Source organism: Furipterus horrens, unplaced genomic scaffold (assembly GCF_987537825.1).
Source record: "Furipterus horrens unplaced genomic scaffold, mFurHor1.1.pri manual_scaffold_12, whole genome shotgun sequence".
NCBI lineage: Eukaryota > Metazoa > Chordata > Mammalia > Chiroptera > Furipteridae > Furipterus > Furipterus horrens.
In genome coordinates this window covers 20,252,184-20,279,987 of record NW_028327182.1, presented here as the reverse complement: position 1 = coordinate 20,279,987, position 27,804 = coordinate 20,252,184, and the positions used below count along the sequence as shown (strand labels likewise).

Here is a 27,804-nt window from a genome sequence, read left to right as displayed (position 1 = left end):
AACACTAACTATACTTCAGGGATGTGTTATGATTTCAGAAATAAACCATCATCTCTCATTCATCTGTTGCTTAATGCAACCTGCTCAATTTCAGTTGGATCTTCTAGGCTCCCATCACACATCACTTCCCTACTTTGTATACCTGTTATAGTATAAACTCTCCTGTTTTCTAATTATCCCCTTGCAACCAGACCACAAGCTCAGTGAGGACAGACTGTGTCCTCTCCACCGCAGAACACTAGACATCTGGCTTGGCTTCAAACATGATTTATTCATTGAGTCAATTACAGGGTGGAACCAAGATTCAGATCTAAAATTTTCCACCCTAAATCCAGTGCTTTTCTCAACATATCACAGCTAGTAAGAGTGGCACATTGTGGTAGAGGATTATATACTTCCAAGGACATATTTCCTATTCTTAAATCTAGCACGGAGGTGGGGGGTGAAACGGTGATAATGTGTTGTCAGCATGGATATTAAGAGATCATACTACACAAGCCTATGTTGACACTCAAAATGTTTAACTACGCTATGTAGCGCAAAATATTTAATACTCCTAAAGTTAACAATAAGATAAGGTATACTTTTATTAGATTACAAACATACACGGAATATCCTGAAGATGTATAGTTTATGTAAACACATTCATATCATATCGACCAAATAAGTGCCTTCATCCTTATTTGGAAGCTAAGCCCATTTAAAAATGTACTGTCTTCCTCTCTCTTGCTATTTATGAGGGGGCACAGACAACAGAAGGGATAGACTACAAATCTGTCAGTGTGGTTGTCTTTTTCTGTTTATATTCATCAGTCAAAGTCTCCATTGGAAAGAAGTTTAAAATTGGTAACCAAAAATGTATTTTCAAAAATGTTCCTAAAACTTATCTTTGTTGTCTCTGATTCTATTAGAAAGAACTGTCAGTGAACCAATTTTAAGTAGCAACAATCCAACCCATGCATAATTTGTAAAGGACTCTAACCAACAAAAGTAAAACAAATAAGCCAAGGCAACTGTAGCAATGTATTTATTGGAAATGACCTAGACATTACATATACCCTATGAAGATGTAACAATGTATGAAGCATAATTGATGCAACATTTACAAAATCAGGAAAGAAAAGGAAATTCATTTTCAAGAAAATATTGTATCCAAGACACCTCAACCTCTGAATACCGTAATACAACTCATAACATTGCCTCTGAACATCCAGAATGAAATTAACTTTAAACTGAACAACTGACAAGTTTATTTTCCCAACTTGAAGATTCCTTGGCTACCACCTGTGTATCACACCCATCAGGTAACTTTCATCACTAGAAAAAAATAAAAATAAAAAGCCTCTCCTACAAATACATTCTGGAGAAAACCAGCAACAAATCAGTTGGTAGCCCCAGCTGAATGGGGTACCGAGAATCAGCATTTTCTAGAACCTAGAAATTATATAACTTGACTAACGAGACTTCATTTTCTTTAAGAAACTGCCTGGATGAGAGGGCTTGTTGATTTGTAACAAGAATCACTACCGCTACACTGAGTAATAATGCAGAGCGGGGAGAGCAGAGGCTTATCAACTGCTCAAAGCTTTCCAAAACCTTTAGAGCTCGATTCTTTGCCATGATACAGTGTAGCGTGTGTAAAACAAACTCCCTTTGGAGAAAATTATCCCAGATAATCCATCTGTGATAATATAAGCACTGCGCAAGCAGTAACGATAAATATTGTTTTGGAAAGGCAAAAACGCTACATCAGTTTCCAGAGGCCCCATCACAGAATGATCTCTGACGTGGAGACCTGCACGTGTACTGTGAAAATTCCTTTCCTTCCAGACCCCTGGCATGCGAGAACGTCTTCCAATCCGCTGTCCGTGGCCGAGAAAGCTGGGAGTCCAAATGCAGAGATGTATGAGAGATGCATGTTTTCGAAGGGCCTGCTGCTACTTTCCCCTTCCCTTCCAACAAATTTCGACAATTTGCTTTAAACGTTTCACAGTTCTCATAAATTTTCACATTGAAGATGATTATAAGCTTATTATATTCTATCAACTGTCAAAAAAAAAAAAGTATCGGAACACAGCATGTCATCTGGAAAAAACTCATAATAATTGCATTCCCTTATCCTTCACTGAAGGTAGAGAAAAGAAGAGCTTCCACATTTTGGTGGGAAAATGGCAAATCCTTGTCACCAACTCTGGCACCAAGTAAAAGGAAGGCAAATGTAAGAGTTATTTAAATTTAAAAAAAAAATTGAATGGGAATATTTAGGTCCTAAATTCAAATTCTGAGGCCTGATACTGAGTTACAATGCTGGTCTAATTTGCTAAAAAATATTAGCAATATTCGCTTTCACCTTGAACTGGGTGGGTAGACTCAGCCACAATGTCTTGCTTTTCCAAATGCATGGAGACACGACATGCTAGTTGGCACAAACCAGGCAGGAGCAGAAGACACCCCCCCCCCCCCATCTTCCTGAAAGAACCACAAAAGCATGACTGGCAATCAGTCATTTTCCTCGTATACACAACGTCAATACATTTTCAGACAGACATACACCTCTCCACTATTGCGTGAAACATGCTGTTCTTTGGAGAAGAAAAATACATTCATTTTTGTCAAGTATATTTCAATACACCAAGATTCTCTAGCTCTGTTTCACGACAAAGATGAAATGATTTCACATGTGTTAAGGGACATTTCGCTTGAACTTCCCTTTGGTGTGGATTTCATGAAGTTTCTGATTTAAAAAATTGCTCTAAATATACATTTTCCCCTTTTATCCGAAAGCATGAATTCTTGATGTCCATTTTATATATGTACAAAGTCAACAATAATAACAAAAATTAGTCTGCCTATGTACAATGGCTTAGGATTGGCAAACTCTAAGGACAGCGCGCCCCCTGCAGGGCACCCGGGCTCAGCACCGGCCCCGGTGGCTCGGTCGGCGCCGGCGTCCCGCGCTGCGCCCGCCGCGGGCAGCCTCTCTCCTCCGCTCCCGCTCCCGGAGCACGTTCTGCTGAGACAGCAGGCCTTCCGTTAGGACTTGCTTCCCGTCTTGGCTTTGCTGTTGGGGTTGCAGTTCATTTCTCTCAGCAGGGACTCGCAGTCGGCCAGAGCCTCGGCCGGCAGCAGCTTCCGGATTTGCTCCACCGTCTTCTGATAAGCCATTTTCTCCTGTTCCAGGGTCCGGATTAAAGATTTCATTTTGGTCTCTCTGGTCAAAAGATTTTCCACGCTGGATTCCAACGTCTGGATTTTAGTATGAGCTACCTGTTGGGGGGGGAAAATCCTCCAAATCAGAAATTTGAAGACTCTGGTTCTAAACTGCAGCAGCAGCCAGACCTTACATATATTAAGCAATCATATCATATGACTTAATAAAATAATATATGAAGTAAATACTCGAAGCCTTCCATGAAATGGAGATTTACAGGTGTCTCAAAAATATAACTCTGGTACTAACAAAATAGCTCTCATTTCACTGAACACACCAAAAATGCAGCATTACGTCATGGTCCCAAGGCGGTGAGTGAGGGTCCCCACCCCACACACCAGTGCTCCCTGGAGTGAGAGGATCTAATGGAGAAGCAGGAGGTTCCTGGCACTGCCCTGAGGTGCTTACAGGGGCCTTCCACCTCTGGATGGAAACGCGGGGTTTTCTAAACATATAGCTAGGACCCTATCGGTTTTGGGGGGTGTCAGAGGTAACCACATAACTTGGAAACCCAGACATGACGACAATATTGAACTGTCAATGAAAACATTTGTAACTATTAATAAAAATCATTATATAAAGCAGGTGCAAACACATCTCCCTAATAAGGAAGTACATGATTAACCATTATTGAAATATCCATGTAATAATGAACACTATCCCAACTGTTTATTTGTTTTTTAAGACAAACAATGTTGACTTTTTTTTGTTTTTAGTAAGAAAAGGCATAAAATTTTCTGTGGGCCAGAGCTACTGTAAGATGAAGTTAAGGAAGTTATTGCTCCTATTCTTGGGGAGCAATGACTAGAGTTCCCTCATTTCTGAGCTATTTCTCTCCTAGTTGGGCCAGAGCATTCGCCACATAGAAGCAGGCTGTTGTGTTCTCTAGTTTGGGAACAGGTGCAGGGTTGAGAAGTGAGGGACAAGGAGCCATTAGGCGCTGAAGCTCTAACTCAGAACTCTTCTCCCCTGCCCACCCCCCATCCACCAGTAGGTTCACCTTCTAACCTCTCCCTCCAGCCCTCAGGGCTTTGAATACACAGCACACATCATATAATTCGCAAATGTGAAACATTAATTTCTATTGAATTGCTTATTGCCCTTGTAAGTGTGCATTTATTTAGAAATAAATATATAATGTTTTATATTCCCTAGTAATCGTAAACCTGATGGCAGGGGTTATGTATTACACATTTTCATCTAATTCTCCCAAACATGTGTCCTTTTCTTTCCATTTCTGTGAGTTTTACTCTAGGCAATTCTCATTCTCCCCAATCAGATGCGTGCAAATGATTTCTAGCTGGCCTCCCTCCCTCCCTTCTCTCCCCATTCTAATCTGTCCTTGTTAGGGCCAGAGACCCCATGTTGCCTGCCCCGTGACCTGCCACCTGAATCAGGTCTTGCAGAACAGGCTATGGACAGTGGTCACTGTGTTCTCGGGAACTGTGGCCTGCAGTCATGCAGGACCTGAGCCACTGCCTGGGCTGAAACAAGGAGGGTCTGAATCACCGGCCATGCACCCAGCTACAAGGTTCCCCACTCACAGGGGCAACTGAGGCATAGCTGGTATCCTGCTGAGAACTAGTTACATCCCTGTTGTCCCTTCTCCTCTCCCTAAATCATTTACCATAAGTCTCCTGACAGCCATCTCTAATCAGAGGACATTGTTCTTTCACAAACACCTATACCCTGGACTCTGGAGCTGACCAGCAGGGTGACCCATCCCCCTGAGGGTTTGCTCCACGTCCTTAAAAATCCCTCTATCCCTTCCCTTGGTGCAGCAGTCCGCTCGTTGGGACTCAGCCGCCTGCTTGAACTTCTTCAATAAGGCTTTGAGCTGGTCCACCTGACTGCTCCCTTCTTCCAGGCACAAACCTAACGGTCCTCATCTAAGTTTCCAGACTGGTCTTTCTCAGCTTTGGCTCAAACACTTGGAAACATTTCCTTTTCTGCTTCACACTGAGGTATCCACAGTTCTGCCTCCATCGTATTTATCCCATTGCTCCCCAAGGTCCCTGGTAAACTGACACTAAGCTTACTCTGCTGCCAGCCACAGCCTCCTCATTTACACCAACCCCTCCCACTCCTCCCACCTTCCTTCCACCAGCCACTCAGAGTCGCCTCAAGCCCCAAGTTCCCCAGAGCATTTCCAGTTTCCCATATGCAGCCCCCTATTCCTTGAATTTAACCAAATACAGGCTGGGGCAAAAGTTTACCACTGTGAGCACCCAAAACAGAGTGATTGTCGTATTGTTATTTATTGTATTATTTTCCACACAAACTACTGCAAGCCTACTTTTGCCCCGCCCTGTATGTGCCACACCCATAAGATATTTAACCATATTCTACTTTGAATTGCCATTTAACTATTTTGTGAGTGGACATGTCCTCTTCCAAGTGACATTTAAATCAATAGGGTGCACTTGTAGCCCCATAGACCATGGACACAGCTGGACACAGTGTGACACATGGTGGCCCATTGGCAGCAATGGTTCATTCCATGTCACACTCCGAGCATTCCCGGGATAGCTCTGTATGGGCAGGAGGCATTCAAGTGCTCTTTAGTTCAATCTGTATGTCTTTACCTGTAATTTTTCAAGAAGGTCCATATTTTGTCTTTTCAGCTGGCTATTAGCCCTCTCCAGCTTCTCCACGGGTTCACTGTCCTCGCAGGCATATGAAGATTCCTGAAGCTCATCCTGCAGTACGTGATATTCCACCTCATAGGCATGTAACTGTTTAGAAATATCCATCTCAAAAACCTGCCATGAAAACACCATGGGTCAGTCTGGCCTTTAGTACGCATACAAAGAGGCAGTCTGTATATAGGGTATATTTCATAGATTTCCAAATACTTACTAATGAGTAATAGTATGACATACCAAAATAAAAATAACAAGCATGACTGTCAATGTAAGGACAAATAGATTATAGATACACAGGGAAACATTCTCATAATGAGGCCAAGACACTACAATAAGTTAACGTTCAAAGATGTGTTGTAACCAAAATACATGTAATCTAGTAACAATCTCCCCAAATGTAACATATCAGGTAAACAACATTAGTTATTGAGTAACTCCTATGTAGGTTAGAGATCATCTGTGCTGATTAGTAAGTAAAATTGCATTGGATATTTCTATAATAATGAGACCCAAAACCCTTCTAATTATTTGTCAATGGGGCAAAAAGGTCTTATACTAAACATTTTGATCCACCTGGTGGTCCATGTGAGCCTCTTAGTAGACACCTACATATTCTACCACACAGAGAATCTTCGAACCTGTACACCCTGAGCTGCCTCCACTCTCCCATATTGCCAGCAAATAGGAAGACAGGTTACTTATCAGTTAGAGAATACGGAACCCCTCCTTAGTCTAAACTTGTGAGGGAAAGTGAGGCAGCAATTGTCACATAAACAGTGGTGTCTATACTAACGCAATGGAGAAAAAAGAACCCCAAAAGACTCTGACTTACCCTCCTATAACTAGATATACTCAAATCTTAAAATTTAAATGAGATTTCTAGACTATCTCATTTGAAAAATATAAAAAATTTAATCTCAAGGTGTTGAGATTTATAGTTACTTTTATTTTCTCCTTTGTACTTTTCTCCATTATTTATATCTTTTTACAGTTATCATAAATAAAGGTTATCAAAGTCTACTTTAATATCAACAGTTCTTTCCATGGTTAATAAATTCTAATTGTTAGAAAAGTCTTCCTAATATCAAGTCCAAATCTGTCTGCCTATAAATCCTATCCATGAATTCTAGTATTAATCTCTAAATCTAGGTAATTCCCTCATTATTTTGAAATCAGATATCACCACTCTTTAAAACCACAATCTTTGACTGCTTGCCAGTCCAAAATGATATTTCTGAAGAATACATAAAAGTGTAAAAAACAAAACAAAAAACTATGCTTTTAAGCTTACAGAGCATTTTAGCAAGTAAAAACTGTTCATTGATATTTACAGAGTAATCTACTTATAATTTAGATTCCATGTAAGAGAGAAAATTTTACATGTAATAATATAATGAGTTCATGTTCTCATGCGGATTCTAGTATACAAAAATTTCCAACCAAATTGGCTACATTTGTTCCTATCAGCAATGTGGGAAAGTAATAGGATCATTATTGTTGTTCCCATTTTGTAGGGAGGAAGCTGAGACTCAGGGAGGTTGTAATTTGCCCAAAGTCACACAACTACCAGAACTAGGTCTCAAACCCCCTCTGTCCTACTCCAAATTCTGCCTTTTATCTGCCATCCCAAGTGCTTCTAGGAAAGCGGTGACTTTTATCAATACTCATATAGGATGACGGCCTTATTTACAAACATAGTCTTAAGCATTTTCCATGTCATCTAAGCAACATCAACATATAACTACCAATTGCCTGGACCCTAAGAAAAGCAGGCACCAAACCCAGAACCATTCTCAACCCTCATGCATTTCTCTGGACCCCAGGAAGCAGACCTAGCTTCCCTGAACTTCCCTACACTTCAGTTCCTGCTGGCTTCTGGTTGGGGATGGCCAATGGGAGGTGCCAGCAGGAGATCAGAGGGGCAGGAGGGAGAGGTTGGATGTTTCTTCCTTGCTCCTTGCCTGCCTGCCTCACCAACAACCTGCAGAGATCCCTCCCCCATAGTTCCTGCACTCACTGGGCCAGTAGCACCATTATAGCCTCCCCTGCTCTCTCAGCACAACGGGCATGAACATCCTCCCTCTGTTTCTAGTTCCTGGACATGAATTTTTGATTCTCTTATCACTGCACACAACTCTGTAAATGCACCTGCATTTGAATAATTAAAGGCAGACTTTGCTTCCTACAACGGACCCTGATTGCTACAAGTCTCCTCATTTAAGCCTCACAAAACCCTGGGACCAGTACTGTCTCATTTTGGAGGACAGAATACTGGGTTTCAGATTAGGTGTGCAAGCCAAACAACCAATAACAGAGCCGGAAGATGTCCCAAACACCACACTGGCTAATTCCTAAGCCTATGCTCTTGTCACAAGCATTCCTTATATTTTTAATCAGAATTTGAAATGGTACAAATATCAGTGGGCCTCATTTTAATTAGATCTTCCTAACTATCAGTTCTATCTTCAGTCTTACCGTTGGTCTAAATTGAAAGATTCCTAAAAACTCATAATGTAGCACTGAACAACTTTTCCTGTGCACAGTCATGTAGAAAATGTCGCAATATAGAAATTTCACACCAGTTTCATTTCTAAGTAAAATACCTCTGATAAAAAAAAAAAAACAAAAAAAAACCCACCTGTCAAGCAACACTACATCTTTATGCAGAAACATTCAATAATAATTATATACTAATATATAATACAGAAACTGCTATATAACCTTGTATCTTATTACTATCATTTAAATCATACCTGGGTGATAATTTTTTCCATTTCAGTTGTATTCATATCAGGTAGTGTGCTTTTAAGAAATTCAACGATATTTTCAAAGTTTTCACATTCCATTATAAGTGACTCTTGGCTGCTCAGTAGGCTGAGTGCAACCTTAAATATAACTTCAGTTCCCTGAAGAAAAATAATATCTAAAAAAGAGATACAATTTTTGTAACTAAAATTATGCATCCACTATTGTAAATAGAATGCTTTTGGTGCTAATAGTGTGTGTGCGTGTTTTTATTGTGGTTGTTGTTTTTAATTACTGCACCGGAAGCACCAAATATTTTGCAAAAGAAAACTGGTCAAAATCACCTAGATTTCAAAACAAAAAAAAATTCTGACTGAAACAAACAAACAGATGTTCATCCTTCTTACTAGAAGATATTATTAAAATATTACCCTTAAATAGTTAGTTCTATAAAAAATACATTAAAATATCCAGCTATATTGTGAATTCAGCACACAATTTCAGAGCACAAGACGAAAATTCAAAGTACTCTATATTTGTTTGATCTTTATAACAGATATCTGTGAAACTAAGGTCTGACACAAACTACAAAATGAAAGAAATAGCCACAGGAAGTCATAGCTATAAAATAAGAAGCTTAACCATAGGCAAACATAAAGGTTTAAAAATAAAATTATTATCCTAATAAGTCATATTGAAAAAATTATATATTTCCTTTAGGCCATTTACAATTTATAAACTAGACATATTTATGTCAATAGAAGTTATGTCGAAGTACTTTGGTGGTAGTACAAATATCAGAGAAGTCGAATTAGCAGAACATAAAGCGAACACAGCATCAAAAGCACTCTGTTCCCTCTGGAACCTTTAAAAGAGGGAACTGGGAAACAATTACTCCCAACATGGCCACTCTTCTTGCTCACGCATCGTTCCCAAGAGTCTCTACTCTTCACCAAATTCAAAGAGAGGGATTGAGCAGCTATGGCAGAGCCGACAGCATCATTCATGTATGTTCTCATAGCAAAAAGAGAGTTCTTTCTTGAATTCTGATATCAGGCTTCCAAGGGCAAGTCCAAGAGATGCCCCGAAACATCGTAACATCATTATACATAAAACCTATAGAAGACCTATTAATAAGAACCCACACTCCAGAGAAAACATCGCTGGAGAAAAGCAATCATGTAATGTCAATAAAAATGGAAAAATGGGACAAACGTTTGATTGTGTGCATCTAGAATTTACTCTTTTCCTTCACTCTGTCTATAGATTGTACTGTGGCTAATACAGTGTTTCACTTTTTAAACCACAGTCCCCAGTAAGAAAGACATGGTACATTGTAATCTGGCATTTCATACAAATACCTTAAAAATTGAAGTTTCTCCAAACAACATTTTCCTTATTATTTGCAAAACTCTCCGATATTTTCAAAGTATTCTATTCATTTCTTTTTTTTTTCCCCTAATTCTGGTAATAACTTACAATTGGGCCAATACAACTTGACAAAAAGTACCAAGTTAGCAAAAGCACAGTTGTAAATATTGAATACTTGCACCATGGATACCAGATAGATGAGCAGAACATAAAAACTGTTTAGCCCCTTCTGAAGTCCTAAACAACATTAGAACAAACTTCTTTTAAAGAGCTGATGACTAGAATTTTTTTGCTTTTTAAATAATGAACTTAAAACAAATCTAACTAAAGACTTGGGAAAAGATTTAAGGGCCTCCAAAGGGAGCATATTGGGTCATCCTCTTTTTATTCCTGGTGCCTTGCACTTGTCAGAGCTAGACAGGGACCCATAACCTGCCCAGGCCCTGCTGCCCATGCTCAGTGCTTCTCCCTGAGCTGCCCAGTCAGAGAAACTGGCACCACCAGGGCACTGGCATGAGAGGGGAGTCACTTGAGCAATGAATTTCAGTTACCTTGTGAACAACAAAAAGTCAAATTAAGAGGCCATTGGAAATAACATTGAGCTAGAGAGGTACTTCCATTGATCCCATCAGAGAACATGCTTCTCTGTGTTTTCCATTCGGGTTGAAGAGGACAAGGGGCAGGGGGAAAAAATAAAATAAAAACAGAGGTTCGAAAGACATGTATGAAAATTTGGAAAATAAAATAGGGTAAGTTCTTAGTTTGGATTTAAAAAAAATACACTCTGATTTTTAGTTATTAATGAAAATAGTGCTCCAATATAGCTTATTCAAATAAAGGAACCCAATTCTTCTTCTTTCCCTTCGAATATCAATTTTATTTAAGACCAATATGGTTTCAAATTACTCCTAGAATAGAACCAGGTACATTTATTAAATTTCACTAGCAATTTGCTATTCTGTATAACACATGGTAAAACAATTGGCTAGAAGTATATCCCTTGGAATAAATACCACTGTTCCATTTGATCTCTTACCAAAAACTCTGGCTACAAATCCTAATGGAAACTGAGAGGCAAACAATGTGAGGAACCAGGGGGCAGCATAAAGACTGGGGCTGATTTCATTTTCTTCAAGATGGTTGTAGAGATCTCTGTGATAGTCATGAAGGAGTCTGGACAGCTGGTACATCTGAATCTAAAGTTAATTTGGAGAAGAAAGTAAACTATTATGCGTTTATCTCAGGGTGCATAAAATACACAAACTTTTATTTTATTACTCTAATATTGAATGATAAACTCACATATTAATAAATACATATAATAAATATATAAAATAAACAAAAGCAGTACTATTTTATTTTTATTGTTATGTTAAAGTTGATATTAAAGTCCAAGTTCATTTAGGTCATAAAAGTCACAGAAAGGCCACCTAAGACTATTGAGCAAGTTTTGCGAAACTGTGTGTTTTGGTTTAACATATATATGGAAATGGTCATTTTTCCTCATGTGGGAAGACATTGCTTTTGGAATTTAATCAGAACTTTCCTGGTTCAGGCCTCTCATGGAAGGCCCATTGTAATTCTAACCAATCCCAGAAAAGCCTCCATTCTAAAGCACATACACGTTCAGTTCAGAAGCAAAGCCTAACATTTACGAGGCTCAGCATCTGACTGACGATGGAGCTCTGGCCTAGACCCACCAGGCAATCTGCAATGTTAGGACATGGCTAGGCTTGGACTGTTATGGAGCCAGAAGTTCGAGGTGCGACTTCTAAAGTTCAAGGTATCCCAGCAGCTTAATTTTCAGGACAAAGGGGATTAAAGCAAAAAGCACAATCTGATCGTTTCTACTATTAAAAGAAAAAATTAGTTCACATGCTACTGAGTTGATCACTGGTATTGCAAAAAAAATTTTTAAAGACTATATATAGCAACTTTTGAAATCTTTATGTCTGAGGTAGCTAAAGTTTAAGTAGTAGCAAATAATAAGCAAGTTTGTGAGCCGGGCTTTAATTTATAGTTTTGCCCATGCAGTAAGAGACGGAGTAGTGGTTCCTTGATCAGTTTTATCAGCTTGACATTTTGATATGAAATGTTTACAATATCATATAAAATCTAGCAGAACTTCTTTCACTAGAAGTTATCATCAAAATATCACCCTTAAATAGTGAGCTCTATAAAAATACATTAAAATATCCAGCTATACTGTGAATTCAGCAACTCTTATTTCCAGAACACAAAACTAAAATTCAAAGGACCATATATAAATAGAGCAAATTATTTGTTTGATCTTTAACACATATCCGTGAAAACTAAGGTTTGCCGCAAACTGTAAAAGGAAAGAAAGAGCCACAGGAAGTCATAGCTATAAAATAAGAAAGTTAGCTACAGGCAAATATAATGGCTTAAAAAATGAGATTATTATCTTAATAAGGCAGATCGAAAAAATATTTCCCTTAGGCCATTTTCAATTTATAAACTCGATATACTGAGTTATAGCAATAAAAGTTATAAAAAGTACTTTAGTAGCACAAAAATCAGAGAAATCCAATTAGCACAATAAAAAGCACAGCATCGAAAGCATTCTGTGCTCATTCATTGATGGCCATAATACAGAACCAATACTTCAATGTTTAATTTTTTTTTAAAGGACCTTATTTTTTTCCTACATTCTAAACTAGAGGTGGAAAACATTCCATGAAGGTATATTTACATGAAATTTCTTTTGAAAAAGGCAAATAAAAACACAATTCAGTCTTCTTTGAAAATAAGCTTTAATAAGAAAATGGCATTTTCTAAGAATAAATAATTCTTTCATTCTACCTAACAGATAACATGGCAAATCTTTAGGTGGAAGAGGGGAGATGCAGGGACAGATGAGAAGGATGGGGGATGAGAAGATGGAATAAAGTAGAGAGCAAAGACTTCATATAAAAATATAATGCTTTTATATTTAACAGAGTAAACAGCAGACACACAAAAAATGATAAGGTTAAGGAGACAGAGCCTGCAATGCCCAAGGTCACACTATACAGATAATCAGTAACCCTATCAAGTGATCCCAAGCCCACTGCTGCTTCCACTTTTCAAATTCATATTGATAGGATAAAAAAACACTTCTTTCTCTAGAAAGTGGAAAAGTGTTGTATCTGACTCTGCGGAGCAAAAAAGGCCTGCCCTCCAAGAATAAGATCCCCTATTGTGTGGCCTGTAAGGATACTATCACCAAAGATTTTTAAATATCTTCATTTTCATAAGTATAGCTATGACATATTTCTTGGTAATTGCAAGTCATATTAAATTAATGTATGAGTATAAACCCAATTGATACAAATTTTTATATGCCAAATTGATGAGATATTTTTAAATTTAAAAAATCACTGCATTTTTAAAAAAGTGATAGCTCTTTTTTATTTATTGACCAAACTCAACTATTCACAGGTCCTCTCCATTCTTTGAAATTCTAAAGATAGCTACCACACTGGTATTCCTGGAAACCAGAGCTATGTAATTCCTTACAAGTGCACCAATACCTCCTGTCCGATAGGAGATGCAGGTAAATTGTTTAGAAATAGAGTGAAAAATAAAACCTTCCACGGTAATTATTATTTCACTTGTGGGATGTTTACAGACCTATGAATAGTCATGAATTAGGAATCAACTCAATGTACCTGGTGTACATATCCTGGTGAGCACACTTCATATGAACTTATACCTGAAAACTGAACATTGTGAGCAAAGCCCCATCTCTCTTGCAAAATTTTCCTCTTCATGAAGAAAAATGGAGCACTCCTTCTCCACTCATTCTCCCAAGCAATCCCATTTACTATAATATTCATAAAGAGAAAACACAGTCTTTTTTTTTTTGCCTGTGGATTGGTAACTAAAATACTAAATGATAAAAGTCATCACTGGGAACCAGGAAAAAGAGTATATTTTAAAAGCATTTTAAAATATTTTACTTCTTCATAATGTTATGACTAACTGGGTATCATGCCTACTTCCCTTCAAAGCAGGAGACCCTGACATTCCTCTCTTTAAGGTCTTCCTTTGTTATTTTTACTACTAAAAGCTTTATACTGAAAGGTAGTGGTTGTTTGGGATATCATATTTATATATAAAATTTAAACTTCTTGTTAGACACCTATATCCTAAGGAAAGTGAAGTTTAAACTAGTGAGGAGAAATGTATAAACAGAGTTTGAAATAGGTCAAAGAGCAGTAGCCATGAATACCTTACTCAACCAAAAAAATCTTAACAGTGCTTCTTCAGAGCATGCTAAGAAAGGCAGGCTGAAACAGTACCACCCACTTTGAACACTTTTCCTATCTAAGGACCTTGAGATAAAAGAGGGGAGACATGGTCAGCTCAAGACATAGACATCTGCCTTTTATGCACTCAAAGTAAATAAAAAAATAAAGACGTATCTTCAGATTTTAAACAAAAGATCTATGATTCTTTGCAACTGACCAGTTGAGGCCAAGTGAATAAAGATGACTTGATTCTTATTCCATGTCACATGTAGACTTAAGGGATAGATACTTGAGTACCCAAGACCTTTCTTGAATTGCTTATTTATTCACTTTAGGAATTTATGGGAAATTTATTCTGCATATGGATGTCATACCCTTAGAGGTTTAGCAAAAGAGCAAATTTCGTGGACTGAAACATGCTCTGCATTTACTCTAAGTTCCAAGACAAGAAGAGGTCCAAATTTCTCTGAGTGCATTGTAACTTAGAAGAGAGGCTGCGCTAAGATTTTTGGTAACAACTTTACGTGTTCCTTGTGAACATCTACAGCCTCACCTGTAGCGACATCATGTCGGGTCTGTACTGCTTGCGGAAGCCCAGGTCATACATGAGGAATTTCAGCATTTCAAAGGCTTGCTCTTCACTCATGTGCAAAAGCAGGACTCCAGCCACAAAGCTGATCCCCTGACAGTAACCCACTTCTTTGTCCAGCAACGAGTAGGCTTTCAAGAGGTTGAAGAGTGACAGCTGCCCTGCCCCAAGCTGTGTCGAAAAGTAAGGGTGAGTAGGGAACGTCCTACCTGCGGAGGAAAGGAAGTATTTTTGAGATGTCCTACGCCTTGGAGACCAGAACAAATTGCAATTCAGTGATTTCTTTTCAAACCAGTGAGTTGCTTGGCATACCCATGGAACTAAGTCTGTCTGTCTGTCTGTCTCTGTCAAGTCCCAAGTTTTACCTGCCAGATCACCGCCATATCTCCACATATAAGACAGGGAAGACAATGTTCTATGCTAACCAGAACTTCCATCTAGGGGGAAAAAAAAATCTGCAAACAAATCAAGGACATATCCAAAAGAGATCTCGAGAGAATAAAATAGAATTTATTCTGATTATAAATCAAGGCAAATTCTAAAGTCACATAAAGACTAGCCGCTAACTGAAACCAGAATTCTACAAGATGTATTATATTATTTAAAAAGAAATCTTAGTAGTCCTAAGCATATTTATTCCTGCTTCTCTTATACTACGACACTGGAGGGACTTCTGGGTGTTTTTATCTTTTACATTCAGTCTATCATTCAGGAAATACTTATTTTTCAAATATCCTTTGCTCTCTGTTTCTTAAACCACCTCCATGTAGACCTTCTCTTTTTTTCAATATATCCCACAAGGACAAGGAAATTAAAGGGTCAAAGTGATTTCAAAAAAATTCCCCTCTAAAATTCCCCTTTGGGTATAAAATTATCATACAGACACTTCAGTGAGCAAACACAATCAGTCCTGGACCACTGATAAGCTGGGGCTGAGCAGTGAGTCAGGCCCATCTCTCACCAAAGCTGTGCACACTGGCACAGGGCTTCCTTGTGCCATGAAAATGACGGGGATGTCAGCTTCCTTGTGAAATGACTACTCATGTCAGTTAGAACTTGTAAGAATTCCACATTTTTTAACATTTTCCACCATATATGCTTAAAAGTGATTTTCTCCCCCAGGCACTGATAAGATTAATTCTGCAGAGCAAGTAAGGAAAAGATAAAAGAAAATAACAAGAACATGCTAAGAAAACACAGATGGCTACAAGAAGAGTCCCAATAAGCATTTTTAAAAATTATTTTTCTTCCTCAGTTAAAATTTTTGCTAAAAAAAAAAAGACCTATAAATAAATTACATAAATAAGTCCCTGTAATCTGATCTCATCATCTCCTGCTCTTCATTAGATTGGCGTGACTGGCCCTAAATGTGTCATCCCAATTTCTAGCCTCATCATCAATTTCCGGTCCCAGAACTGCAGATTGGCAGAGGTACAGAGGGACTGCCTAATTCCAAGCCTTCACTTCAGTGAGAGGATTGACACTCAGAAGCAAAGTAATTTGCCTAAAGTCACACAGTTCAGTGGTAAAAATCAGAACAAGAACTGAAGTTTTTAGTTTCTTCGTAAAATTCTCATTTTTAATGTTTATTTCTTTTTAATTTTTTGTTATTCTATTACAGTTGTCCCAATTTTGCCCCAGTGCCCTCTTCTGCCCAGCCCACCCCTCACTCCCACAGTCAATCCCCACACCACTGTCCATGACCATGGGTCACTCATACATGTTCTTTGACTAGTCCCTTCCCCTTCTTTCTCCTTTTTAATTCTATTGGGCTCAAAAATATTAACCTATTTGGGCCCCTTTCCCAACAAAAGCTGTCATTTAAAAGGAACAGAAAGATCAAAACTAGGTTTTGGCCGGTAATTTTTATATGCCCTGGTACAAGGTGACTCTAAATAGAAGGTCACCCATTGTTTTCACAAATGGGCTCAAGTAATGTGTCTATCTACTTTAAACATATCAACTTGAGGGACTTCGATGAAATAGGCAAATGTAAATGTACAATATTTAATCCAATAATTTTGATATTTTAAAATAATAAAATACATATTATAATATGTGAAGTTAGAGAAAAGCTAGACACGATGTAATTTTTAAAATATACTATTTTTACTTTCATAAGTTATCTGAAATTGAGTATTTACAAAGATCGCTTTATGATGCTGTCACTGGAAACTTTCCCCCAGGTCGTAATTACCCATTCATATAACATCACAACAAGTCATTTTTCTTTCATCCTGTTGGGATGTAGTCATGATTTCCACAACATAACCACTTATTGTACTGTTTTTTAAAGTTATATTCAAAGGCTTGTTTTCAGGAATGTAGACCTTGGTTTAAAAAAAAAAAATTAGTAGCCCTTTTAAACTATTCTAACCTATTTCAAAATCAGTGTTTATTGAGATAACTGTCTATCACAAACAAAAGTCAGTTACTTAAAACATAGGAACTGAGAGTATCTGATCATATGACCTTTATAACAATCAACATATAAGATAACTCCCTTTTCAGAGGTCAAGTCTGGGGACAAAAACTTCACTTCATGCTCAGGCATTTATGGTCCCTTCAACTACATAGAAAGCAACTTGCCCTCAAAAAGAGACAAAGTACGGAGCTCTGCATAGGCCAACAGATCCTCTGTCTTGACACCAAAAAAGAAGCAAATGAACATCTCAACAGACAAACCTATTGTTTCCTTTTGTAAATAACAGTCAACGTGAGAATCATACCTAAATCCACGAGAATAGCATGCTGCTGAGCCGTGAGCTGCTTCAGAAGTTCTTTGTAGGACGTGTCTGGAGGTTGCTGCTTACTGGGCAACCTGTGCCTTAGACGATACTGCAAAGCTAAGAACTGCCAGATTTCTCCTCGTCGACTTTTGGGAACACCTATGATGAAGGATGAAAAAGCAAGATCTTGAACTCTGCCGTGAAGGTGCTAACTCACAGCTGGTCAACTACGTGATGCTTGAAAACAGGCTGCTGTACTGCCCAGCCTGCCACGGAATGATCACGAAGCATGATGTACTGACAGAGCACATTCTCACAAGTTTAACCCTGTAGCTAGCTGCTGGCATCTTGTGAAAGAAAACCCCCAAATTACAATGATAATAATGGCAATATTGACAGCATCAGTCAACACTGAGTGAGCACCCAATGCAACATTTATTGAGAGTGCCTCACTACTAAGCATGGTAAATGCGCGCAGAAAGCAACCCAATGAGAGAGGTAATTGCTGTTATCCCCACTTTACAGATGGTGAGGCTGAGGCAGAAAGAGGCTAAATAACTTGCCCAGATTCACAGAGCTAGCAAGTGGCAGTTTAGAATTAGAACTCCAGAAATCTGCTTACAGAAGCCAAATTCTGAACTCCTGAAATGTATTCTACTTCCTATGATCACCTTCTACTTGGTTTGAAGCTAGTAACAAATGCCAATCTTCATATTATGACTTTTAAGTATTTGTCATAAACAAGTAACTTTGCAAAAGATAATGAAATACCATTCTTATATGGTCATAGAAGAATAAAATAATAAAAGTGAGAAATACATATGAAAGTATAATTGGAGTGCTATAGAACAATGTTTAGTCTTTAAGAAGAAAATATCTAGCTTATATAATGGAGCATTAACTCCATCATGCTTGAAAACCAAAGGGTCTCGCAAGCAATTCAAAGTATGCTAAAACTATGCTTTGTATGCCAAAGAATAGGAAGGAAGCACTGGGAGGGACAGAATTCAGTTCTTCGCAGAGCAGCTAATTTTATTTCACTGAGTGTCTTCAGTTCAGACGGACTAGCTCTGTAATAAGTTCCTGAGTTCCAGCTGGTTAAAGGGGGGTTTAATGGCAATACTCTTCTTTGGACTGCAAGGCCACCGTTTGCATAAGCTAAAAGTATGACTGCCCCAAAGGTCTAACTCAGGCTCACTGAAAGGATTTATAAGGCCCTCCGCAATACACCTCCAAACCACCTTTTTAAGTGCAATTGCCTCCCACTCCCCACCATGCACTAAGTATAAGAAGCTTAAGACTATTTTCACACCCCCAGTTTCTTACTGTTGCCTATGGAAATCCAAGCGCCCCCACTTGAATGCCTAGTGTGTTTCTGTTTGCCTTCTATAGATGAAAGTGAATGCCGTTCTTCTGCTGAAGGGCTCCTTGACATGTTTAGGAGTAATCACTCCCTTTCCACATACTATTTGACCCATATCCTGCTTATCACACTGCCATATCACATCACACCGCTATACTGTGTTTGTCTCTTTTCCCCACTTAATGGTAAGCTCCTTCAGAGCAGTGAGCATACGTTCATCTTTGTATGATGAAGTCCAAGAATACACCTTGATATTTAAATATCTGTTGAATGAATGAATGAGAGATCTCATGTAAAACGTCCTTTTTAGAGGATAATTTCCATTAGCTCATTAAATGAATTACTGATAACGGGGGTGGACTTCTTTATTATCCACCCAAAATCAGTTTTACAAAAAAGTAGTTCACTGCGGTTAAACAAATATTTATTGAGCAGAGTATAGAGCATGGATGGCACTGAGAGTACCTCACCAATAAAAGATGAATAAATCCTTCTCAGGAAAATTAGTCTCATTCATTTATTCATTCATTCATCCAAACATTCAGTAAATAACTTGTGCAATATACTGTTTTAGATGCTAGGTATACAGTGGTGGGGTAAGAAAAATATCAAACAAATATACACATAAATACAACTTTACAAATTATGATAACCACAATTAAAGGGAAAGAATCATAAGAAAAAACAATAAAGCAAGACTAATTCCTTTTTGTGTAGGAGAGGGACAGGCATGCAATCTGTGAGGAAATAGGATTCTCCAGACTGGGAGTGTGGGCAGCAATGGCTTCAGGAGGAATGTGGGAATGCCCTGAGAGAGGCGGAGGGGCAGGGGGAGAAAACACTGAGTAGAAGATGGGATGGAAAGAAGGGGAGATGGGAAAGGGGAGCAGGCCGCAGGGTAAGGGAGGAGTGGAAGGAGGCTGCAGCATTCCACGCAAGAAACAACCTGGGACGTACAGGGACCCACAGTCACTCCAGGCACATGATACAAGGTAGCAAGAAGCAGAAAGCGAGACCAGAAAGATGAAGGAGAGATTATGGAGGGCCTTGGGCACAATGTTCAGAAGTTTCAACTGCATCTTCTCAGAAATGGGGAGAGGAGCATCCCTAAAGCATCTTTAAAAGTCACACACCTCACACATATTCTAGTAACCCCTTCTTTGTCTCCCAAATAAGGCATTCAATGAAAATCTTCAGGATTTCCATAACTTCAAGGAAAAATATCAATATTTTAGGCCTGTAAATGTAGCATCTTACAAAATTAATCTTAATTTAAACTTAGTTATGGAACACATTCACACATTACCATAACCTTTTAAAACAAGATTCATTATCAGATTTCTTTGGGTACTTTTGGATTTTTATTTTACACCCAGTTTATGCAGGCCATGGAGATTTTCAATATATGTAATCTGGGTCACAGAAATGCACCTGAAGTATTCAGGTGTCAGTTTTAATTTTAAACATAAGATGTTTACATGTCAGTCATTTTATATGGCAGAGTGACATGAAATACAATGGTTAAATAAAAGTAATTCTTCCAAAATAAATAAATAGATGAAAGAAAAACTGATAAATTGATTAATAAGAACATAACTTTGTATATATAAACACTTAGATGTAGGTGAATATACATACACATATACATGTTTACATGTATGTAAAAAAAACTCCTCTGACCAAATGATGGCAATGACTCAAGTTTGTAAGTCTGGATTATTTTTACAGATATGATCAAAGATTTGTGACAATGAATCCACTCCTTGGCTGGTAAACAACAACAGACTGAGAACAGTTCATTGAAGAAGGCAGGAAAGTCAATAGGTGTTTGCTATCTCCTCAAGGACCGCCCCTCCATTAGCACCATTTCTTACCAACAAAGCCACTGACTGATGGCAGAAATAACTACTCCCCTTTTTTTTATGGTAAAGCACAAAGACAAAATTATGATTGAATTGCACAAACCAAAAAACAAACAAACAAAACTCTGAAGCTTCTCTAAAAAAAAAAAAAGATGTTCCAGAATACCTTCTTTAAGAGAAGTATAAATGTCTTCCATATCACATCTGATTTTTCCTCTGCAGTTTAATAACTTCTTATCCCAGGTTATTAAGACCTCCTTGTGGCATACACCAACTTCTTCATAGTCCAATTTAACTTTTCTGGTATGGAGTTCATCTCTGCTTGCTGAGAAAAACAAGAGAATTTATGTAAGACCAGTGTGTTTTTAAAACATAGTATTCTTAACATTTTATTGTGTTTGTAAAACCACAGCAAATGACTTCTGGAATCAACCACTAACATTTTCTCAAAAAGAAAACTTTAAAAAAATGAGAATACATAAAAGGTTCTCAAACTTTGAGTCATTTCATACTAAACATAAAAACAAACCATGTTTGCTGTGCTGTAAATTTCAATTTTTTTGATAAATGTGATAGCGTCAGACGTGACAAATTCCATTATTTCAGACACCATTAAAATATTAGTATTTTATATTTGACATAAATTAGGAAACAATGCCTCATGCTAACCTTGATTCCAAAATATTTTAACATAATAACCTGATATATTTTTATATCTATTTCCAGAGTTGGCATCATTGTCCTTAACAATACTGAGTTATGTATTCCTGTGCTCATTTTTAATAATCTGAAAGAGGAAAATCATGCTACTGAAGTTATCACTACTTCCATTTTTTAAATAGTACAAAATTCTCTTTCATTCGATGGTCTAAAATATAAGCCCAAGACTCATTAAAGAAATGTCTATAAAAGCAACCACTATCTTGACTTGGTCTTTATATGATTTCAAAAGGAACAAGAAGAAAATCACAGAAGTATATTTCTTCTCTTTCATCAGTATCACATTGAGCAGGAGTCTCTCAAGGTAGTCTGTATTCATTCAAGCCCATAGGACTCAACCACCTTACCTTCTGCAACACAAATCTTTATCATGCATCCAAAGTCCTCGACAGCACAAAAACAATAGCAAAATGAGTATTACTCTTTACTTAGTTTGTTTGAAACCTTTCCAAATTAATTTAAATATCTTATAATAGACTGCTATTCAAGCAGGACTGTAAAAATTTCTACTTAAAAGTCCAGACATAATCAAAAAATAAATCACACTACAAAAATGTTCCTCCTGGATACCACTAGATGGCTTCATAACATAATTTAGTTTTGCTTCAATACTTGCTTCATATTTCTCTATGATAACAAATAAAAGGAGTGAGTTCATTAAAGCTAATAATAACTGTAATCCTAAATTTAACTTTACTAGTGATTTTTTTCACAATGAACACAGCATAATATATCTTCAGATTTTCTTTTTCTCCAAACTTCTCTAGAACTATCTTTCATTAAAAATAATAATAAAGCCCTGGCCGGGTGGCTCGTTTGAATGGAGCATCATCCTATACACCAAAAGGTTGCAAGTTTGAAACTTTGATCCCTGCTCAGGGCACATACCTAGATTTTGGGTTTGATCCCCAGTCAGGACGTGTATGGGAGGCAACACGTCCTGTTGGATGTTTCTTTCTCACACTGATCTCTCTCTCTCTCTCTCTCTCTCTCTCTCCCGCCCCCACCCACCCTTCCTCCTTAAGTTAAATAAACATATCCTTGGGGGTGAGGATTAAATAAATAAATAACACTTTCTATGTGTCAGTTGCAGGCCCTGAGGATAAACTGCTACATAAGAGCACTTAATCTCTGCCTTCAACTGGTTGACTAGGCAAGAATAAAGCACCATCAAGAAGTGATTATCCATTGGCTACACCTGTAATAAGTGAAATCATTTCCTTTGTTGTATAAGTATAGAAATAAATATAAAGCTGATAAAGATTTCTATAATATATTCTAAATGTCACCTTCTTTCTTATTTTGTCCATTTATATAGTATAAATGACCTCAAAATACACAGTCATTTGCATTAAAACATTCCATTTCTCTGTATTAACACACGTGGTTGAGAATAAAACTGTGGCACCCTGGGAAAAGCCCAAGAACCATAAGAAATAAACCTGGGTTTTAGTACTTGTCTGACACTGTATTACTATGTAATTGTAGGTTAATTTCTTATCCTTCCCAAGCCAATCGCTAACTCAGCTGCAGAATGAAGAACGGAGCTTACCAATCTCTAAGGCCATTTCCAATTCAAGTAGTCTATGACACTAAAACTATCCCTTGAAATTTAATATAAGATTCTACTTGTACATACTCTCAAATATTAACAAAATATAATTTTATGCTTTAAATGTTTTAAAGGAATAACAACCATCCTTTCTTCAATCTCTTTTTCTGTCTATGACTTAGTTCAAGATGTAACCAATTGCCTAAAAATATACAGGGTGGAGCAAGAGTAGGTTTACAGTTGTGAGTATGTGAAACACAGAGTTTCTTCTTTTATTATTATTTCTTAACTATTGCATTATTTTCCATAAGAAGAACTGAATCTACTTTTGTCTTACCCATAAATTCAATTTCTTTCAAGAATCTATGGAAGTTCAAGTGGGCACTTGCTATTTCAACAGCAACTAATTGCATTTTTATTTTAAAGAAAAGATTTATTTCCTAGGAATATGAAAAATTATAGTACTCTATTCTGCTACAAAAATAACAATAATATTGTGCACTTGCAAACTAAATAAATATTGTTGAAATTAAACACTGAACTGAATAACAGGTATAGTAACAGGAATCTTAATATAGATAATGAACACAAAAATGTTAATAACTGTATTAAAAAAAGCTTTTTGGAAGACAACACAATAAAAGTAACTCAGAGACAAACCTAGACTGCTCAGTTTCTAAGACTCTGAAAAGTCAAAGGCCCCACGTAAGCTAAGTCTTTCATTTTACAAATGCAAAAGACAAGGAAGGCTCTTTTACGTTAAGTGATTTGCCAAAGATACATTAATACATTGGGCACTGCCTATACATCTCCTTGGGTATGATTCTGTCAGTACTGGGGTAAATAATATGAATATTTCAAAGCCTGAAGAACACATTCTAAAGCATTTGGTATTCATAAACTTAGCAATAAAGCACCACAGATAGCACAATAGCTATTAGAAATTATCCAATTATAAATTCAATGATTTGAATATGATTTTTAAATGGAAAATTTATAAAGCAAATACAAATTTTGACTTGATAACATGTAATTAATTACATAGTTGTATTAGAGATAATGCAATTAATTTGACATAGTCAGTTTCTCCTATTATAAGAACAATTAGGCTGAAAGTTGAAAATCATATTCAACAAGAACAGAATTTGCCTTTTCATGTTTAAGAGTTTTTTAAATTAATGCACAATGATATTTCAGTCATATCAAATACATATTGCTGTATCACCACTTTATCTACACTCTATATAATCCAAATATACTCTAAAGATTCCTGATGTTTTAAATCTAGTAAACCAAGATGCAAATACCTTAAGCTACTTTCCCATGTCATAACCACCTACCTCACAAAACAAATAAACCATTATAATTGGTGGATAGTCTAGTAAAGGTGTGTATACGGTCCAAGAATGAGTGTGAGTTTGGGGGACATAAGGACAGTTTTAATCTACAACCTTTAAAATTATAGTACAATATTACTTAGCCCTGTTTGAATGGCTAACCTTCAAGTTTCTGGTTTTCTTTTTCCATTCGGAGCAACAAAATTTGTTGGTGTATAGCTTTTCTCCACAAACTCCTCAATTCTTCTGATTTTTTTCTTTTTTCAACTTTTTCTGGGTCCTCATCCCCAGACACAAATATAACCAGCGGTTCCTCTTCCATGGTTGGTGCAAGAGGGGACAGCGGTAGCAGCTCATTCCTGTCCAGTCCATCTGCGAAGAAGAAAACAGTGAGAGGCATTCCACAGCAGTCACCCAGACTACTCAAGTTTTCTCGGGACCCGGCGCTCTCTCATTCTCCTGGCCGCTTTTAAAGCTCTGCCCAAAGCCGCCTTCCCAGAGACTGTCAGTTTGTGGAACTAATAGTTTAAGTAAACTCACTAGACTGAATTCCCCTTGCAGATTTCCCTCGCGCAGTGAAATGAAAGCGTACGTAATTTCACCACTTCTCCTTTCAGCACAAAATGACCTATAATAGAGGTGCTCCAAAATGAACCGGCCTTTCCCTAGAGTCTTCACACTTCTGCAATTGACCTGTGTGTATATATTCTCTGATTGTGCAAAATGATTACATGAGTGGGAATGAGGATCTCCTAAAGGCTCCGTCTACCATCTGAATCCTTCAAGAGAAAAGCGGCTGAGCCGCTCTGACCACGTCTTGGCTCAGCACCCCTCTTCCCTCCTCCTGCAACACTCTCTTTCCCAATTCCTGGAGCTCATTTTCCTTCTCTGTTCCAGGCCATCTTCTGTACTCTTGCCATTTTTTTTTTTTTTTCACATTAACAAACATGATCATGTCTCTTAAAACATTTCCATGGTTACTTATATCCCAAAGAACTAAGTAGTTGGCTACTAGGGATAGCAGAGAGATCCCTTTAGACTCTGGCTTCATGCAACCTTTCCAGCCTGGTCTCAATCTCCCATCCTCTGCTCTCAATGCTTAATTTCTCATGATTCTCTGACCTACAAAATGCCTTTCCAGTCTCTCCCATCCTCCGCTCCCAATGCTTAATTTCTCATGATTCTCTGACTGGCAAAATTCCCTTCCATGACTCTAGAGCTCTGCTAGTTCCTCTTCCTGAAACATACTTGTCTTAGCAACGAGTTGAAATAAATATCTAACTTTTCCATAAAGCTTTTCCTGACCAGCTTAGGAAGAGTTAGTTTTATTTTTGGTAATGTCAATTGTTTTCTTGGTTTATTTTTTAATTTATTGACCTTTACCTTTATTTTCTTAGTAAATAATTAAAATTTTTTTTTTACTCTGTTGTTCCTGCTCTAGCTTCTTGAGTTGACTATTTAGTACATTTGAGTTCTGGCTTTCTTAATTTTAGAAACGTCCTCTCAGTACCATTCTGTTTGGATATGCAGGGCTCTGATGGTATTTTCTCCCTTCTAGTTTCCAGTTGAGTTTCAGTTTCCAGAAGCATAAAATATTTAGTTGTCCTCTCCTTCTTGAGTCCTTTGTTTTATTTATTTTTCCTTATTCTTTCTTTTGTTTTTTTGTCTTATTTCCACTGTGATCAGCGGATATAGTATAAATGATTGTGATTGTCGGGAATTTATTAAGAAATCTTTGTAGCCAAGTGCACAATTTTTATGACTGCTCCATGTGTGCTAACAATGAATGAATTTTCTCTTGAGGCGGCAAGGTTCATTATACATAATAGATTAATTTTGTATAATTGTATTTCTCAATTGTTATGTTATTTAATTTCTCTATATTTAATTTTCAGGGAGGAATACAGTAGAATTTCCTACAAGAGCTACTGATTTCTTTATTTCTGCCAAAATTTGTTATTTTCTAGCTCTCGGGTCTGTATACTCACATGTGTTCTTGTTATTGTTATATCTTCTTGTCTACTATTGTCATCACATTAACCCTTTGTATGTTTTTGCTTTAATCTCTAATAGGCCTAACATTCAAAGAGAGCTGCTATGCTCTCTTTGGCTTGGTATTTGCCTAGTGTATCTGTATCCTTTTCTTTATTGTTCAACATTGTTATGTCACTTTGTTTTATGTGCGACTCTTAAAAGAGAGTACATTGCTTTTCTAAGAACAAAAAGGTCTATGACTAGCTGAATGTCAACTATAATTGAATAGAACATACTGACGCTGTCAGAGGGTAGGGGGTTTGGGGGTTTGGGTGCTAAAGGTGAAAGGATTTAGGGAAAAAACACAAAGACACAGACAACGGTATGGTGATCGTCGGAGGGGAAGGGGGTGAGGGAGGCGGAAGGGGGCAAAGGGGGGTAGGTGGCAGCAGAAGGACACTTCACTTCAGGGAGTGAGCGCAGGACGCAGTGTGCAGATGATGTGTCATAAAGTTGTCCACTTGAAATCTCTGAGATTTTATTAACCTATGTTACCCCAATAAACTTAATTAAAAAAATTTCAAGATAAAAAACAAGTTTAAAAAATATCTGTGACTTTTTTCCTAGCACTATCATAGTTCCCCGTTTTGGAAACTTGGTCGCTCATTCATTTGTTCACTGAACAAGCATTTACTGAATGTCCAATATGTTCTAATCACCTCTAAGAAGTATCAGATTCAGAAAGAGACACTATTTCTCCACTGTAATGCATACATCTCCCTGTGGCCAAACCACTGCATGCCCTTCCCTAATTTGTGAGGCTTGTGTGAGGGATTCCTGAGTGAGTACCAGACAGACCCTGCTGCTGCATGGCCGAGGGAGATCTGTTCATGGGAGAAGCCACCCTGAGGAAGATGCGCTGCCGCCAGGAGACTCGACGAGGAGTGGCAGGGGTGCCTCCAGCGGTCAGGGACTCGTTGCTGCAAGTAGACGAGGTCCTTTTTCTCCCCTCTCCATCGCTGCAGAAAGCAAATAAATACATAACTTGTAAGGATGTCCGCGTAATGTGGTTCTTCACGGTGATACGGAAGCACAAGCCATTCACAAGTCCTGTCACAGGCAAGCAAAAGCCACAACAACATGGAGCAGCGCGTTGGCGGCACCCTGGTCTGCAGCCCAGTCAGGAGAAGCTCACCTGTTTCTACTCATTCCACAGAAGCCCGTACGCACACAAGCAAAGGTTGCTTAAGTAAGGAACCCATGCTCTGCGAAAATTTTCAAATTAAGAGTATACTCTAAACAATGTAAATATTCCCTAAAAGGGTCACAAAGAGCTTTCCTCACAGTTCTTATAGGACAGGCTAATAAGGATAATTTCTAATTGCCTGTGGCTGTTAGAATCTGTCTCTAAATTGTGAGCCACCAATAGCTGGATCATGGCAGAAAGTAACCT

At 37.7% G+C, this 27,804-nt stretch overlaps 1 protein-coding gene across 1 annotated transcript in view; it reads right to left on the bottom strand.

The window, feature by feature from the left end:
• Nucleotides 1-2,453: 2,453 nt before the first annotated feature.
• The window catches only part of TBC1D4 (TBC1 domain family member 4), a 179,924-nt gene continuing 154,573 nt past the window's right edge, over nt 2,454-27,804 (bottom strand). Inside the window, exons 12-20 of the mRNA XM_090258746.1 lie at nt 27,210-27,370; nt 24,540-24,749; nt 20,935-21,093; nt 17,544-17,702; nt 14,779-15,023; nt 11,009-11,168; nt 8,610-8,779; nt 5,797-5,973; nt 2,454-3,267 (exon numbers count right to left, since the gene is read on the bottom strand). Of these exons, the coding sequence (XP_090114872.1) occupies nt 3,034-3,267; nt 5,797-5,973; nt 8,610-8,779; nt 11,009-11,168; nt 14,779-15,023; nt 17,544-17,702; nt 20,935-21,093; nt 24,540-24,749; nt 27,210-27,370 (1,675 nt within the window). The 3' untranslated portion in view covers nt 2,454-3,033. The remainder of the gene's footprint in view (nt 3,268-5,796; nt 5,974-8,609; nt 8,780-11,008; nt 11,169-14,778; nt 15,024-17,543; nt 17,703-20,934; nt 21,094-24,539; nt 24,750-27,209; nt 27,371-27,804) is intronic.